General features: G+C 37.5%; 1 protein-coding gene across 2 annotated transcripts; it reads left to right on the top strand.

Annotated features, from left to right (window-relative positions):
- Positions 1–6,373: 6,373 nt before the first annotated feature.
- LOC138069242 (cysteine-rich secretory protein 3-like) lies at positions 6,374–18,250 on the top strand. Of its 2 annotated transcripts, none has more exons than XM_068960467.1 (7): positions 6,374–6,495; positions 11,178–11,294; positions 12,726–12,817; positions 14,257–14,398; positions 14,956–15,050; positions 15,968–16,056; positions 18,123–18,250. In XM_068960467.1, the coding sequence occupies exons 1-7, from the start codon at positions 6,427–6,429 to the stop codon at positions 18,248–18,250; spliced, it is 732 nt and encodes a 243-aa protein (XP_068816568.1). In that variant the 5' UTR covers positions 6,374–6,426. The 2 variants fall into 2 exon arrangements, with proteins under 2 accessions (XP_068816568.1, XP_068816567.1); XM_068960466.1 differs by having other exon boundaries at positions 6,427–6,495; positions 12,726–12,813; positions 14,250–14,398.
- The last annotated feature ends 1,028 nt before the right edge of the window (positions 18,251–19,278 follow it).

Genomic DNA, 19,278 nt, shown 5'->3' with positions numbered 1-19,278 from the left:
TTCTTAAGAACAAAGCACATTCTCCTTAGTTTATAATTTGAAAATTCTTATTTCCACAAGATGTACTTTCAAGGCAATGTTTGCTTGCATAATTTTTATAAATGTCCTTTTTATCTCCTAATAAGCAATGATATCATGTCATTAGAGAAAATAATATTTTCTTTTTCAAGTGAGTGTTTCAAACTTAGCAAAGAGCCTGACATCAAGGTGAGAAAGAAATAAGATGTTACAGTTTAACTGTATTATATACATTTTCACTTCAAAAAGACTTGTTCTGCTCTTAGTCATTAGATATTAGGGCTTCCCAGGTAGTGCTAGTGGTAAAGAATCCACCTGCTATTGCAGGAGATGTCAAGAGATGCAGGTTCAATTCCTGAGTCAGGAAGATCCCCTGGAGGAGACATGGCAACCCACTCCAGTATTCTTGCCTGGATAATTCCCATGAGCAGACAAACCTGGCAGGCTACAGTCCACAGGGTCACAAAAAGTCAGACATGACTGAAGCAACTTAGCATGCACACGTAAGCCATCAACACTCGGAATTAGAAATATTTCAAGTCCTGTATTTGGCTTTTCTCTAGTCACACTTAGGAGAGATGACTAATCACCTGAAAAGGAAAATGATGAAAAGCAGAAGGAAAATCGTGTAAGGAAAGCTGCAATGACTTCTACACAGCAAAATAACTTTTTAAGGGAAATGAGTGAAAAGGAATCTAAAGTTTGTTACTAGGTAAATAGCAGCTGAAACATATAACTACACACATTTAGAAATCGTCTACATGCAAGCAGAGAACAGAAAGAAGCAGATATTTTTCCTAGTTCTTTCCATTGATTTCAGTGTGACTGTACCAAACATGATTGCAAATAAATCATATCTAATCTGTACCTTCTATTTAAGGAGGCCACTGAAGAAGAGAGGTGGAATGGAGCTAAAAGCATTGGTCTTATAGTTGCTGATGGACCTTTATTATATTTACATCATCTGACATACTTATTTCCAGAGCCCTGTGCTATGCTGGATTTTTTCCTCTCCTTCTCCAAAAACACCAGAATGGGTCAACAGCAAAAGAAAAAGAAAACCTTTCCCTCCACTTTTGCACACATTTGGAAAGGTTCAACAAGTTCATATTCTAGGTGCTTGAATCATGAGCTACCTTAATGATACGCTGAGAGTCAGAGAGTGAATGAGAATCATATTTTGTTAACTTGAATACGTCCAGTAGATTCTAGCTTGCTGTCATAGATAGTGTGCAAAACTTGATGACTGTCTGTTAAAGAAAAAAATAATTACTGAGTGTCACTGGCTTGCAGAAAAAGAAAGACCCGTTTTTCTCTTTGGCTTTCAATTCTCCTCGAGGCCCACTTGAGCCATTGCCCAAGGAATGTACATGTCCAGGGACACTAACCTAAGAAAGAGTCCTCCGGAGACTTAGCTTCTGAAGCTCTACCACTAAGCATATAAAGAGGGATCTGTCTTTAGCCATAAGGCATTTAAAAGAATGAAAATGGTAGTCTGTCCTTTCTACACTCACAGTCAAATTATAGAAGGAAATGTCAAAAGTACATGAAAAAAATTGAGAGAAATAAGATCTTGCAGATGGGTCAGAGAAAATGAATATATAATCAAAACTTTACGTGATAAGTTTTAAAGGCTCCCATCCAGTGGCAAGATCAGTGTTTTTGGACTTAACTTGTGAATTTCTTTGGGAAGAGGCACTTAGAAATGTTTTCTGAAGGATGTGGCTAGAATCCAGGGTTGAGGATTAATATAATCTAAGGCGTTAACGGCATATGATCAAAGGATAAATAAAGAAGCCTGGCTAGAGTTAAGGAAAATGAAAAAAAGATTATCTAATGAATGATGTCACAGGTTGGATCCTCTAAGAACAATATCTGAGAGATGGAAAGTTTATCAGGAAATGAACTTGAGATCAATTTCTTTGGGAGGGAGTCAGGGGAAAGCAAAATTAGGCAGAGGTGTGATGTAGTCTCATTGGAGGCTTCAGCCAGTCGACTACTTCTGAGTAGTTCAGAAGTTGGGATAATGTTTCAGAGTTGTCTCTACTTGGAGCAAAGAGGTCAGGCCTTTATATCCCACACCTGACAGCCATAGGATGAGGGTGAATTAGGAAGAGAGCATGACCTTGGGCCAGGAGGCTGCCTTCAGCAAAGCCAATCCCTGAAGAGCCTGAGAGATGAGAGATTTCTGCTGGGAGAGCAAGCATCCTAAATAATAATAAAAATAGTAAAGATAATGCTAGAAGGGGTGGTATATGTTGTTATTTTTTATGTTTTCAGATTGCTTTGATGTTATTTATCTTCTCAAACATCACAAAATCCCTATGAGGGGACCCTATGTCACCATATTCTAACTTGATATAATGAATATTTTCAATTTTATATAACTAGTTAAAGATGAGCTGGGTATAACAGTATTACCAATGATAACAACAAAATCCCAGGCTTGTCAACATTTATAGCGCTCGCTTTCCTTCATGACAATACCAGGTACCAAAGTTTAGATTTGCTCAATAAAGGGCCAGGTGTCCCTGAAAAATTCAAATGGCTCTTTTTAATATTAAATTTGTGTATCTGCTTTATACAGAAATAAGTTCATTTTTCTTTCCCTATTTTTCCTTTTCTGTCTTCATATTTTCATTCCTTTCACCTACCTCTTCCTTTTGCCCACCTAAAATCTGAACAAAATCAACCTTTTTCTATTGCTGTGAGTGAAATTTTAATGGTATAGAAGAGCTTACAATTTCAAAACACTGTATAAACACTTCTATAATTTGTATCCTTCATAGAACCCTTATAGGAATAAGCTATCAGTTTTATGATTTCCAATCCAATTACATCCTTTTTCATTCTAGTTATTAAACAGACAAAAATACTTCATTAAAATGCCAACAAAGTGCTCTATTATTCCAACACAGTTACATAAATGAGGGCTATTATAATGGTCTATGTTTTGAAGTCAAGAAGCATATCCTAAGAAAACATTTGCACTCTCCAAGACTTAGAAGTTTTATATTTGAAAGACAACAGAAAATGATTGACTTAATTGTTAACATTCTCTAATTTTTTTTCTAATTTTCTCAAATGTGTTCAGTCATTTATTGGCTATTTATCAGCTGCAAAAAGATTTATATTAATAGTAATGTAGGACTATTTCTGTCAAGGCAGAAAGCTTAACATTCTTATCCAGAACTCCACGCCCCCCAAAAGTATGATACTGTTTAGTGGGAAATGGTTATTGAGGTTAAAAAAAATCCCAAGTAGCTTCAATCTGGCAATGAGTCTGTCAGAAGGTTACTTAACATCTCTATGCTTCATTTCTTCACTTACAGAAAAAGCCTAAACCATTAGCTTCACCAGGTGGCAAAAAGAGCAACCAAGACAATAAATCTGACAAAAGTCAGAGGCACTTTTCCAAGAGTGCCTTCGCAATAATTACTAGAATTATAGTGATATAGACTGGTTTAGATGGTAAAGAATCCTCCTGCAATGCAGGAGACCCAGTGTTTGATCCCTGGGCCTAGAAGATCCCCTGGAGAAGGGGGTGGCTACCCACTCCAGTATCCTTGCCTGGAGAGTTTCACGGACAGAGGAGCTTGGCAGGCTACAGTTCATGGGGTCGCAAAAAGAGTCAAACATGACTGAGCAACTAACACTTTCACACTCTTCACTTCACAGACTCGTTATAGGAAATGCACAGAAGAAAATAACACCTTATCACATGAAGATGAATTCATTCTTTTGTATTTTTGTTTAATTTTATTTCCTGTTTGCCTAGCCTTTTGTCTAATCATTTATTTTGTAAGAGAATGGTCTGAGGTTCTATTTTTGCTGCTGTCCTCCAGGTGAATCATAATGTCTGCATTCCCAAACTCCTGAGCATCAAGTTCCCCCATATCACTATGCAATACAATTTCTTCTGTTATCCTATATCAAAACTAGTCCCAGGACGTCCCTGCTGGTCAACGGCTAAGACTCAGTGCTCTCAACACAGGGGGCCCAGGTTCAATCCCTGGTCAGGAAACTAGGTGCCACAGGCCACAACCAGGAGTTTGCATGCTGCAACTAAGACCCAGAACAGGCAAATAAATAAATATTAAGAAAAAAAAACTGACCCCAGAGAAACCTGTGTCATAGAGCTTTTGTCATCTATCCATGAGAAAAGCCAAGGTATATTGCAATATGGATGATGAGTGGCAATCAGTAAACACAACGTAGATATGCAGCTTCAGATTTCCAATGACTACATGTTATGGGCCTTGGAATGCACTTGAAAGTAATCTGACCCTCAATATACATGAGAAAGTACGTTAGTCTGCTCAGGCTGCTATTACAAAATACTATAGATTGGGTGGCTTGAGCGACAAAAATTTATTTTCTCACAATTCTCACCTGAGACCAAGGTGCCAGTATGGTCGGTTTCTGGTGAGACTTCTCTTCCTGACTTGCAGAGAGCCACCTTCATGGCCCACTCACATGGGCTTTTCTCTGGGTTCGTGGAGACAAGAGAGAGAGACAGAGAGAGGGCTTGAATGTCTCTTCTGAACACTAATTCTGTGAATTAGAACCCATTCTTATAACCTCATTTAATCTTAATTACTTATTTAGGGGCCCTAATATAAATATAGCCACACTGAGGGGTTAGAGCTTCAATATATAAATTTTGGAAGGGCCCACACTTTTTCACAGAAGGCTAAGCACCTCCCACGTACCATTTGACGTTCCATTTTTTTCAAAAAAACTTAACTTCAAAATATAAACATTTTCCTTGTTACAAAATCATCATAAAATAACTTTTATGTCTAATATGCTTAAGCGAGAGAATGTGTTTGAATTAATTTAGACATTTTACCCCTGTGATATTGAATATTTAATTCATTACAATATTTACCTTTATCAATATTAATGTGATGAAAAAATATGCCTAAAGCTTTACCAGTATATATTATTATTTCCTGGGGATTCCAAGAAGTTGAATTAGTGAGGCCAATGATGTGAATATATTAAAGGTGTTCACAGGATTGGGTTGGTATTAATAAGACCTTGAAATGTAAGAACTATACCTTTTGTTTTTAGATCCAGAAAGAGAATGTTGCCTTTTTGGAATTTAAGACATTGTAATAAAGAGGAAGATTTGAATGGGAATGAATAGGGACACTGGGCAGAGTTGAAGAGAGCTGTTGAAATTACCAAAGAAAAGCATTTACTCCTTAGTGGATTTACCTAGGGCTCTAGGAAATGCAAGCATGGGAGCCAGAGCTCTGACAGGGAAGAGGTGGCATATGTTCACCGGTAATTTGAGGAGATGTTAATTGGGGTTATAAAGGATTAAGCAAGGTGTAAGGAAACCAGCAAGGGCTAGTTGTTCTTTCTTTTTTTTAATGTCCTCTCCCTCCTGAAACTCCTGAATCTGCCATCCAGCTCCCTCCCCATCTCACCCCTTTAGGCTGCCGCAGAGCCCCAGTTTGAGTTCCCTGAGCCATATTGCAAATTCCCATTGGCTATCTATTTACACATGGTAGTGTATGTTTCCATGATACTCTTCCCATACCTTCCACCCTCCCCCTCCTCCTCCCCACCCCCTCTACCGTGTCCATAAGTCTGCTCTCTACGTCTGTGTCTCCACTGCGTGCTTTGTGCTAAGTCGCTCCAGTCATGTCCGACCCTTTGCAACTCCATAGGCTGTAGCCCACCTGGCTCCTCTGTCCAGGCAAGAATACTGGAGTGGGTTTCCATGCCCTCCTCCAGCTGTGTCTCCACCACTGCCCTGCCCTGCAAATGAGTTCCCCCGGACCATCTTTTTAGATTCCACATATATGTGTATGTTGTTTTATCACAGTCAGGAAGTGTGAAGAAGCCATTCCTAGCACCTGGAGAATAATTATATGGAAAAACTGTGGAACTAGGGCAGAATTGGATTTCCCTTGTGGCTCAGTGATGAAGAATCCGCTTTCCAATGTAGGAGACACGGGTTGGATTCCGGGGTTGGGAAGATGCTCTAGAGAAAGAAATGACAACCCACTCCAATATTCTTGCCTGAGAAATCCTATGGACAGAGAAGCCTGGCGGGCTACAGCCCCTGGGGTCACAAGAGTCAGATACAACTTAGCGACAACAACAGGGTAGAATTACTTATCATCAACATTCACGGTGATCTTCAAGGGTTTCAATCCAGTGCTTCAATCTGTTCTTTACTGTCCCCATTGGAGGCTCAGGTCTGGGGTCAAATCCATTATCATTCTACTGACTCCTGGTGACACGTCCTCTTTTTTTCCATGTCCACTGATGAATCTGGTGTAACTGAGATCCCTGCTTTGTGTGTTTTGTTTTTTCCCCTGTGTTCCTCAGAAGTTCATGCACTAAACATTCCAACGCAGATCTTTGTTCCTTTGTTTTGTTTTCCCAGCGATGGCATTATTCACGGTGGTTTTGTTCCTGGCAGCTGTGTGGCTTCCATTCTTTCCTGCAAAGGGACAGGTATGGTCAAGGGTAAAAATCTTTTCACAACAAGCCATGCAACTTTGAGGGATCAGTGTTTGAAAGTAAAAAAGACCAGAGTGTCTGGTACATTGCAAAGAACTTCTAAGTTGCTCACTGTTCTTCAGTCTAAGGCTGTGGCCACCAATATGGTAGCTTCTAGCCACGTGAGGATATGCAACACTGGAAATATGGATAGTGTGAATTTAGACCTGCATAAATACAATACAGTATGATGTAGTGGAAAAAAAATGGAGGTAAAAATCTCATTAATAATTTTAATATCGATCACATAATAAATACTGTAATATATTCATCAAGTGATATATATTATACTTAGCAATTCAATGTTTATTTTTTCTTTTTTTATATTAAAATCATATGTGATGCCTTAATTATATTTCTGGTGACAGCACTGGTTTGTGGATTTAAAAGCTAATGATACTTCTCCTGTCTGAAGATCTTTTCTGATTTTACTTTTATTTAATACATTTCAAAGTGACTCCCACAGAAAATTAGCAACATATCTATATGATCTCAAATTAGCAAAACTTCTTCCCACACATCACCACATTTAATTTTCATAATTATCCTGTGAGAATAATTTTAAATTAAAAGGCAAGAAAATTTACTAAAGATATTAAGTATTTTGATTTTGCCCATAATTTTACAATTAGTATACGTTAGGTAAGATGTTCTAATTATTTCTAATATGCTGCCTCACTTTAATAATCTCCCAAACAGGATCAGTCATGTTCTCCAATGATTGGTGTGGAGATGCCCATATAAGGTGTTGACCTCCTGATCAGAGAACCTCTGAATGTGAGGAGCTTTGGGCACTGCTATCTGTTCCTACACCCTCCTTTGACTCCAGGCACACAAGATTAGCTAGGATCACAGGTTTCTGACATTTCATTTAACCTCATTTGGCATTTACAAATATAGCTATTGTGTTATTATAATCAAAATTTCAATCCAAATACAATACATTCATCAGCTAGGGTTTCATTCAAGTTGTTTGCTGTGTTCCCAATTTCTTCCCTGAAGATTCCTTCCATGGCCGTTTCTAGTCCCCTGCTATGTGTCCAGTCCAGGTCCCAGTCTTTATTTATAAAAGTATTTAAAAGGGAGATATAATTTGGGTCCTTTGCACCAGCAAATGTCTCTTGATCAGATACTCTACACACCCTCTGCCCAGAGCATTTTCTCCAGATGCCTAGAAAACACAGTTTATCTTTCAATATCCCAGTCCACACCATATTTTGTGAAATCTTTTCTAAGCTCAATCAAGAAGAATTAATCCCTCCTCCCTTTATATCTAGTAGATCCCTCCTATCATTTCAGTTATCAGGTCATAATTATCTATTTATGTCATATTGCCTCTCCAATATAAACTCTTTAAGGGTAAATAGATACCACCTTTTATCCACTGTACGTTCAACACTTTTCATATCACCTGTCACTTAATAAAAACTTTATCAATGCTCATTTTTAAAACAAACCAATGAAAAGCATGTCTTCTTCAATAGAATTTATCTGCAAAGCAAGATAGGGTAAGAAGCAGAAAATAATGACTTTTCAGAAACAAAATTTTGGTATGCTTTGAAATGAAACTACATTTTTCAGAATCAAAAGGACATATCCAGAGAGCTGTTTTACAATCTGATGTATTTAGGTTACTGCAAAAGTAATTGTGGTTTTGCATTGTTGAACTTTGCTATTTGATATTGGAATACACTCTTAAATAAATATGGTTAGGTATACATCATTTTAATATGCATTTATCAATTTTTTTGCTAAAGACATTGCTTGCTGTATATTTTGTATTTATTTTAGACTAGGGAAATGATGTTAGGCAAAAAGCAAATTTGAGCAATTTTCTTATTTGAGTTCAGAATGGGTTGGAAAGCAATGGAAATAACTCTCATCATCAACAATGCATTTAGCCCAGGAACTTCCAAGAATGTACAGTGCAGTGATGGTTCAAGAAGTTTTGCAAAGGAGACAGGAGCCTTGAAGATGAGCACAGTGGCCAGCTATCAGAAGTTGACTGACCAATTGAGAGCATCATCAAAGCTGGCCTCTTAAAACTACATGAGAATTTGCCAAAGAACTCAACATTGACCCTTCTATGGTCATTCAGCATTTGAAGCAAATTGCAAAGATGAAAAAGCTCAGTTAATGGGTGCCTCTTGAGCTGACTGAAAATAAAAAATATCATCCTTTTGAAGTGTCATCTTCTCATTCTATGCAACAACAAACCATTTCTCAACAGAATTGTGACATGTAAAAATAGTGGATTTTCTACAACAACTGGCAATGACCAGCTCAGTGTTCGGACTGAGAAGAAGCTCCAAAGCACTTCCCACAACCAAACTTGCACTCCAAAAAGGTCATGGTCACTGCCTGGTGGTCTGCTGACCATCTGATACACTGCTGCTGCTGCTGCCAAGTTGCTTCACTCGTGTCCGACTCTGTGCGAGCACATAGACAGCAGCCCACAGACAGCAGCCCACCAGCCTCCCCCGTCCCTGGGATTCTCCAGGCAAGAACACTGGAGTGGGTTGCCATTTCCTTCTCCAATGCATGAAAGTGAAAAGTGAAAGAGAAGCCACTCAGTCATGTCCAACTTAGCAACCAGTGGACCACAGCCTACCAGCCTCCTCCGTCCATGGGATTTTCCAGGCAAGAGTACTGGAGTGGGTTGACATTGCCTTCTCCCATCTGATACACTACAGCTTTCTGAATCCCAGCAAAACCATTACATCTGAGAAGTATGCTCAGCAAATCCATAAGATGTACTGAAAACTACAACACCTGTGGCTGACACTGGGCAACAGAAAGAACCCAATTCTTCCCCACAACAACACGTGACCACATGTTGCACTACCAAAACTTCAAAAGTTGAACAAATTGAGCTATGAAGTTTTGCCCCATCTGCTGTATTCACCTGACCTATCGTCAGTCAACTACAATTTCAAGCATCAAGACAGCTTTTTTGCAGGGAAAATTCTTCTGCAACCAGAAACAGGCAGAAAATGCTTTCCAAGGGTTCACTGAATCCCAAAGCAAGTATTTTTATGCTACAGGAATAAACAAACATTTCTTGTTGGCAAAAATGTGTTGATTGCAATGGTTCCTATTTTGATTAATAAAGATGTGTTTGAGCCTAGTTATGATGATTTAAAATTCACGGTCCGAAACCACAATTACTTTTATACAGAGATTGGTATTTCACATCAGCTGCTGCTGCTGCTGCTAAGTCGGTTCAGTTGCATCCTTGCTATTAGGAATCGATAGCTGGGAAAGCGCCCAGTCTGGGAGTACCACACATTCAATATTGGTCCCTGTCTTTAGGAACATACAAACAGGCAGGAGAAATGGACACATAACAAGATCATGGCAATAACGTGTGGTGAGACCCATGTTCACAGTATTTGTAGAACTTTGAGGAGACTTAGCACTGGGGAAGGGAGATAATAACTTATCCCAGGGTGTCAGGGAAAATCAACAAAAGGCCCTGTCTGGGCTTAATGCTTCAAAATTTTGCTCATGTACATATACCATCAGACTCTTCTGTAAATTTAAGTCACCAAATTGCTCAGACTTTCTGAGAACTATTTACACACCCTACTGTACCTCCAGACTCAAGCCTTCCCAACATACATGCAAAGATACACCAAAAATATCAGCACCTGACTTAATATCCTGTTAATTATATTTCTGTTACTAAAAGGAACAAAGTCAGCGATAGTTCATTAATTGGAATGGCATTGCTCCCTCCAAATTGCTTTGGAGATTTTTTTATAATATTGTTAAACTGTCTTTTGAGAGACCCCATAAAGTCTGTCACATAATAGGTAGAATTATTTACTGGAGTATTGAGTGCACGTGGACTCTGCCTAAACATACTTTCTCTAAATACACACAACGTGTCAGTTCAAGGTTCCCCAAACATCTAAAACAAGGGTGCCCAGCCTCCAGGATCTAATGCCTGATGATCTGAGGTGGAGCTGATGTAATTAACAATAGAAATAAAGTGCACAATAAAGTTAATATGCTTGAATTATCCTGAAACCATCTCCTGCTCCCAGGTCCATGGAAAAATTAAAGAAACCGGTCCCTGGTGCCAAAAAGGTTGGGAACCACTGGTCTAAAAAGAGCCACCTACCTGCACCCTATCACTCCCTTTCCGCAGCCTTATTGAGTGTGAGTGAGAATGTTTAATGGCTCCAATCTTGTAACTTTGTCATTGTGTTTTCATTCATATGTCTAGAAAACTCACACTGAGATGTCTCTTCATTCTAGAAAGTGGCATTTATAACCCCAGAGGTGTCTTTATTTTTTGATTGCACCACGCAACGTATGGAATCTTAGTTCCCTGACCAGTGATAGAACCCGTGCCTCCTGAAGCAGAAGCACAGGGTCACTGGACCACCAGGGAATTTCCATCGAGGCATTTTTAATCATCACGGCAGGAATTACAGCCCGACTCTTAAAATTCAACATTATTTCTTTCTTAAAAATTGTAGTTTGGGCTCAGATTCATTGGCAGTGCTTAATAATACTGACTTGAACTGAACATGTCTGAAAATAATCTTTTTTCTCTTAAATTAACTTATGCATTCTTCTATGCAGTTTCAAAACTTTTAAAAACTAATCCTAAACTGACTTTCCTTCAGGATCAACGTTTTGCTGATTTGTCAACCACCCTGAAAAATGTCCAAACTGAGATTGTAAACAAACACAATGACCTAAGGAGAGGAGTCTCTCCACCTCCCAGTAACATGCTGAAGATGGTAAGAAGCAGTCACATAAAGAAAGTGGCTTGAGCTGGCTGTGGTAAGAGCTGGCACCTAGTAAATTACATCTCTTAAGAACTTTCAAGCTTTGGAAGTTCTGACTCTGCTTTGTTATTTCATTTGAGCTGTGTTATGGACAGGGAAGAAATTCTTCTTCTTTTAAATTCCATATACTATTTTTTGCTTAAAAATCATACTTCCTCCTTCTATATTCTATTCACAATAGTTTAAATCTGTCAGAATCTATAATCTATCATGCATATTTCAGAGTTTACCATATTTGAAAGTGGAATTTCTCCCCTAAAAAGAAAAAAATGCATCTGCATACATACGTATACAATCAGTATGAAGTTTCAGGGTGCCCATGGAACCCCTGAAGCCTCTCCATGAACCCTGCCGCTGAGGTTAGTATGTGCCTTCTGACCTTAATAAGCTGACTTTTAGATACTTTCACTAGGTTTTTTCTCCTGTTTTTTTATAAAAACAGCTTTCTCATGACTTCTCTGGCCTGTGTGCTCCCTTCCTTCTGTTGCCTCTCTGTACAGTCATAACTACAATACCATCACCCGCACCATCCTCATGATTAATGTCCACTCCACCTGGGCTGTAATTTATGACCGAGACCTTTTCTAGAAGATATGTTATTAGTAGGAGAAATCCAAGTGTTGTTAACTTTAAGGAAGAGAACATAAAAATATCTTACCACTGCAAATGTTACCACTCCCTCCCCACAAAAATGGCCAAACATCTTCTGAGGTGCCCTCTTGCCACTCTGAAAGGGCCTATGCAAATAAGGGGCCTTCATTAGCTCACTGCCTCATTAGTCTTCTAAATTTTGCTTTATTATAGTGAAGCAACTTGTCTAGTTTTAAGAGCTATTTAAATTGTGGAGGGCAGAAGTAAAAGCAAATCTTTAGATATCAGTGAGAGATGTCTTTCTGCTCAGTATTTCTTCTAACCTAGGGTTAATGGGTTATTACATTTTGATCTAGGGTAAATAACAGCCCGCTTTTCTAAGTCCAGTACTGAAGGCCACATGTCTCCCAGACGTACTTTCTTAAAAAAAAAAGAGGAACTAAGAGTAAAGTATGCCAGCTCAGTACTACAGGAGAAATAATCTCAGCATCTCTGTGTGTTGATCAATATTTAGAGAGGATCATTACTAAAAACTGAGGTGTGTCTACTGTGCCACCGAAAACAGACCATTAACTCTCTTAGATTTTTTTGATTACTTAGGGCAGATGTATGATTTTGTGGAGCAGAAAAAGACACATGAAAAAGATATCCATGACTATCATGATAAGCAGAAGATGCACGTAGAGAAATTTTGTGCTCATATAGACTAGTCCACTATTCTAATCATAAAACTTATCCTCCTTTGTAATTTAAGTCATTGAATGCATCTTTTTTTTTCTCTTCTTGTTTTAGCAATGGAACAGCAAGGCAGCAGAAAATGCCCAAAATTGGGCAAACAAGTGCCTTTTCAAACACAGTAACAAAAAGGATAGAATAGTAGGTATGTAATTTAATATTTTTGTTGAGTCCATGAACAAGCAAGACCATAAGGGCTATTTTTGACCTTACATTAAAAAAGCTTTGTGAATAAATGTTGCTTATAATGCTGCCTTTTTCAATTTAAAAACTCTCTGCAGGAGAAAGAACTCTGAGAAGTACCACATTGTGCTTATTGTGTGTTCTATATTTTACAAAAACTGGCTCACACAATATCGTATTTGTGCCTTTTAACCATCCCCTAAGTAAAGCAGTCATGAGTCATCTCTTCCTCTGTTTTATAGAATAGAAAACTGTCAGAGAGAAATCAGTTGTTATTTTTAAACCTATTTATATTGTACTTATAACATATGTTTGATTAAATCATTTTGGTGACAGAATGTCAAGTCTTTTGTATATTCTGGGTGATTGCCATACAATCATTGCTATATAGATTAAAAAATAACCTGTTAGACATGACTTCTGCATCAGGAAACATAGAAACAATGAGATAAAATATCTTATTATTAAATATTGGATAAAATATTTACTGAAATTATCAAAAATGACATAGATTTAGGCAAACCCAATTTGAAAGAAGCAAATGACTCATCTGTTTTAAATGTAGAACTGTCATTGTTACTTGTATTTTTTTACTATAATTTAGTGAAATCAGGAAGAGGGATGACTATATTCAGTAGAAGATTGGAACAAATTTTCTTGACGATCTCAATCTACTGCTAAAATCTTAGCTTATTTCTTTCCTTCTTAAAGGATTTATCCAAGAGTAATTTAGTTTGCACTCCCTTAAAGTAGCACATAGACATTACATTTAAAGTCACCTAATTTGAAATATTCAACTTGAAAAATATATTGAGATATATATTGAAAATATCTTGAAATACTTCTGTTGTGCTAAAGGCACTTCTTTCCTTATTCTTTGAGAATTTGGCCTGTGATGCTCTTATTTGCTTATTAAGGGGAGATTCATAATCTTTGAAAATTTTGTCTTTTCTAGTGCCATTTGCTTTATATTGGGGTTTTTAATTAAAGGCTGAGTGCTAGCTTTTTTTCAAAGTTCATACAGAATAGCAATCATAAATATTTATTTAGGGTCCTATGTATAAATCAATCTTTGATGAATGTGGGCAAGCATCAGAGAGAAATTGAGTTAGTTTCTGCCCTTAGCCCACAAAGCAGAGTATGCATTAACGCATATGCTCGTGAAAATTTAAAGTGTAAACAAATGAATCTAGGGAGAACAGATACTAAAGAAAAAAAAACGATGTACTCAAAATCGTGCACGTTGAGGCCATTCTCAAGGTGTTAAGTACATCTGACTTCTTTCCAGCTTATAGCTGATGAGAAACTCCCTCATGGATTAACAGCTATGAGCGCTGCGAAGGACAGGGACTTTGAATGTTTTATGGTTTTCCCCATGAATGATCTGTTTCTTCTCAGGTACAAGGAACTGTGGTGAGAATCTCTTTATGTCAAGTTACCCTTCCACATGGTCTAATGCAATCCAAAACTGGTATGATGAGGTCCATGATTTTGCCTTTGAAGTAGGGCCAACGAGTCCCCAAGCAGTAGTTGGACATTTCACCCAGGTAAGGGAACAGATAAAAATATTCTGACATCAGTACTTTAAAAAGGAGGCTTCTCCAAATTTTGACTGATTCCAATGTTGAACTGAAAGGAAGATCTCAAATGGATAAAGAGTAGTTTTACTATATTGTGGGTATTTCAGCCGTGAGCTGTCATTTGTCAAAAGCCTGCACACTTTGAATGGGGAAATATACCCTGTATTTTTCTTACAGCCTAAATGGATTAAATAGTGAATGTACATGGAAATGTAGTATTTTAAAAGATTTTTAGGGAATTTCCTGGCAGTCCAGCAGTTAGCACTCAGCACTTACACTGCCGTGGCCTGGCTTCCATCCCTGGATGGGGAACAAAGATCCTGTAAGCTGCATGGAGTGGCTAAAATAAAATAAAAATAAAAGGTCAGTACTTCTACTCAATAATTTAACTAAATATATTCATAAGGTATGCAGAAATACAATATATCAGTAACATTCTTTTCAGTTTTATATTTCTTATTATAGTTTTTTCAATATATTTTCTTCTCTAATGTACTCTCCTATCTTCACTTATGTGCTCATAGGTTGTTTGGTACTCATCTTTCCTTATTGGATGTGGAGTTGCCTACTGTCCCAAACAAAGTCTAAAGTACCTCTATGTTTGCCAATACTGTCCTGCGTAAGTATATACTTTCAAGTTTGTTGTCAATACATAATGCCATCAGCAATCTAATATTTTAACATTGTTATCTAAAGGACAAACCAGACTTTTAAAAGAGAATTTTTCAGTAGAGGGGAGGAGGGATAAAACTTTAGAAGAGTTTTTTAAATTTGAGGCACAACCAATCTCTCCCTGTCTCTTGATGGGATATGTTTACCTCTTGCCAGCATGTACGGGTGCACAGCCTTACCAATTCCATCAAGTTTCAGTTCAGTTCAGTTCAGTCGCTCAGTCGTGTCCAACTTTTTGCAACCCCATGAATCGCAGCACGCCAGGCCTCCCTGTCCATCACCAACTCCCGGAGTTCACTCAGACTCACGTCCATCGAGTCAGTGATGCCATCCAGCCATCTCATCCTCTGTTGTCCCCTTCTCCTCCTGCCCCCAATCTCTCCCAGCGTCAGAGTCTTTTCCAATGAGTCAACTCTTTGCATGAGGTGGCCAAAGTACTGGAGTTTCAGCTTTAGCATCATTCCTTCCAAAGAAATCCCAGGGCTGATCTCCTTCAGAATGGACTGGTTGGATCTCCTTGCAGTCCAAGGGACTCTCAAGAGTCTTCTCCAACACCACAGTTCAAAAGCATCAATTCTTCAATGTTACCACACTGAAATGCACTCTGTAAATTTTAGAGCCTATTATTAGCCCATTTCGGCTCAGGCTGTTAGAATAGGGTCAAGAAAGTAAGTGCACGTGCGAATTATTCTTACTTTGCATTGGGATCTGAGTACACTTGGGGAATGTTAGTTTTTCAGTCATTTGACATGATTTAAAACACTGAAAGATATTTAGTCCCATATGATGATGGATGCTTCCCTTGGAACATAAATTAAACTTAAAAAATGAAAAATGCTTGACATTTTGTATTTCAAATTTCAGTGGTAATATTGTTGGCAGACAACATGTCCCTTACCAAAAGGGGACACCTTGTGGCAGCTGCCCCAATCACTGTGACAACGGACTATGCAGTAAGTTTGAAAGCATTAACTTGTTAATATAAATGACCTGACATGGCTAAGCATTAGAAGATATTCTGAATGTAACCAGCTTAAGCAATGCCTTCCTCCAAAAGGCAAAATTAAAATTATTCAGCAGAGTGCCTTTAAGCAAAAAGTTTACACTGTTGAGAATTCTTACTTGCAATGAAGTTGGTTACTGTACATAACCTAAAGAAACATGTACCACCAATGTATATTTGTAGCTGTGTTGAACCTGTGACATATTGGCATATCTGAAAAACTTTCTGTGGAAATTAATCATTACAACTGAATATGAACTTTCTTTTCATTAAAGTTAATGACATTATAGCAAAGATGGAATTTTAAAAAGAGAAATATGTACAAATATAAAGATGTGATACCACAGAATATGACTTAACCTGGAAAGGCATATTGAAAATTATAATTCCTTATATGTTAATAAGTTCATCATACTAAATTCCTCATTTTTCCCATAGGGTAATTTAATCATCAAATTTAGTTTAATGAACACTTGTATTTTTATCTGCTAATAACTTTTATATTCTTTTAAAATGTCAATCAAACCTGCTTATAGCATTATTTGCTCACATAAACTTCAAATATATCTTAGTAAAAGGAGTGAAATTAATGTCATATAATGTCTTATTCCGTGTTGCTGTTAATAGAGGTATAGCATTGGTATTTTTGTTTAGTTGGTGTATGTTATTATAATTATTATTCACAATGCAATTAACCCATTAACTGAGATTTCTCCCTTTTAAATGCATTCACCTAACTGAATTACAGCACTCTCTCTGGAAGAATTGCTCAGCCATAATTCAGAATAGTGATTATATCAAAGCTTTGTATAAATTAACTACAGAAGAAAACAGTTACACCTGGGCTGAATACTATTTGCTGAGGAGCTTGGAATTTATCCTAGTAGTAATGAGCAACCAATTGAAAGATTTCAAATGGAAGAATGATGAAATCAGAATTGTGTTTTACAAAGAGCTCCTGGCAATAGCATGCAGAAACAATTGGATGGGAATCCAGCTTGGAGACTGTTGAAAAACATGGGTTTAAAAGCAAATATCTTTACTGCATGAGGGCAAAATGAATGAAGAGAAATCGACAGTGATAGGAAATAGGAAGAATGTAGAAGAGCCAGTGTTTCTTACCTGTGCTTGTTGCACGCTGATGAAAAATAGGGGGACAACATTGTTAATCAACTATACTTCAGTTTAAAAAGAAAGAGAGAGAAACTAGAAATATAGAAGGGAATGAGTTCAGGTTAATTCCTAGTGCCTGGATTAAATTATGCCACTTCTCTGAGTCTGGGTGAAAGGAGGGGAGAGTTGGGAAGCAATACTATAAAACTGCCAAGTTTGTAGGTAGGATAATGTACTTGGCTTGAGATGTGTTGAGTCTGTGGCCACTGAGGGATATCTGAATGGAAATACCCAACAATCATGGTGTAATTTCCTTTTGTTTTTGCAATTTTGCACCCACATCTTCTTAAAATGATTTCTTATTCCTGAAAGACTAGTAGAATTAGAATCTACAGCAACAGAGTCCAATATAACTTTTTGCATTCATGGAAATGTTAAATAATTGTACTATCTCTTAAAGTAGCCCTTGGCCACATTGGTTATTGAGCACTTGGAATGTAAGTAGTATCACTGAGGACCCAAAATTTATATTTTATTTTATTTTAATTCAATTAGGTTTAAATGTAAGCAATCACCTGCCTAGTGCTGATCATTTCAGACAGTGCAGTTCTAGAGAGATTCATTTAAATTCACCATACTCTGTTTTCTGAGGAAGGAAAAGAGGCCAATTCATTTTAGAAACATTTCAAAAGGTTAAAATTTTAAAATAAATGATGAGCTAATTGATTAGTTTAACTAAGAGACCTTATGTGTCCTTCAAGCTATGAAGTGCCTGTCACAGGGTAATGATGCCAACATGTTTGCTCAATTTTCTCTTTCTCACTCACACTGAATTTACTGTTTGTGTTGCTGCTGTGGAGGAAAATGATAATGAAGTGATTACTTTCTTTGCTTTTATTCCAGCCAATAGTTGTGAGTATGAAGATACCTATTCTAACTGTGCATCTTTAAAGGAAACATGGACCTGTGCCTCTGATTTTGTGAAGACCAATTGCAAGGCTGCCTGCAACTGTCAAGGCAAAATTTATTAAATTCCCAGTACTGACCAAGCAGGGCTACATGATGGAAGGCTGTATCATCTACTCAGATTTGATATTTACTAACAAGGAAATCACAGACATGTTAGCTACAAATTTGATTTCAAGTAGTAATGAGTCTTTTTCTCCTGGATCTGCTTTTTATTTTACCGAATTTTTTTTTCATACAAAAAAAAAATTTAATGTAACCTAATCTATGATAACAACTTTGGATTTTGATATAGACTGGGTGATGTAAATTTAACTGAATTTAATCAAGTTGAAGATTCTGAAAGCTGTATTCTCTTACAAATATGATCACTAGAAATTTGAACTGAAATTGAGAATCATGTATAAAATAAACAAGGTATAAGGATATTTTGTATGGCACAGGGCATGTAGCCAATATTCTATAATAACTATAAGTGGTGTATAACCTTTAAAATTGCAAATCACTATGTTGTACACCTGAAACATATAATATTGTACATCAATTATACCTCAAAAAAACCTGAGGAGGAGGTAAAGAGTTATATCAGAAAACTTGGGATCCCCAAGGCCTGGGAGATGGGACAGAGGAAGCTCTGATTTAGAACTCACTTTTCAGCTCCTACAGGCAATGCCCAGACCAGCTTGCCTGCCAGTCTAGGGGCGTTCTCCCAGGCGCCGAGGCTTCCCGCTTCTCCTCCATCTCTCAAATCCTGGCTTGGGGCCCTTGGCTTGAGGGTAACCCCATGCTGGGAATGTGAAAGAAAGAAAGAAATTGAGAATCATATTTCTAGAACAAGATGTATGAAAAGGTCAGAATGTAATATCATTGTCTCATGAATCCTGAACTACAGTCCTCGTTCCCAGTCGCACTTTATAGCTAAACATCGTCAAAGATACATATGCTATCTTTAATTCTTCCTCTCCCAGCCACCCTCTTCCCACTGATGTCTCCCATTTTTACAATTAAATTCAAATCATTCTTCCTAAGGTAGCCTCCATCTTCATTTTGCCAAAATCAGTGAAGACTTTTGGGTCTTCATCTGCATAAATTA

Source organism: Capricornis sumatraensis, chromosome 22, assembly GCF_032405125.1.
Source record: "Capricornis sumatraensis isolate serow.1 chromosome 22, serow.2, whole genome shotgun sequence".
Taxonomy (NCBI): Eukaryota; Metazoa; Chordata; class Mammalia; order Artiodactyla; family Bovidae; genus Capricornis; species Capricornis sumatraensis.
Note: the sequence above shows the minus strand (reverse complement) of the source record. Positions and strands in the feature narration are given on the sequence as shown.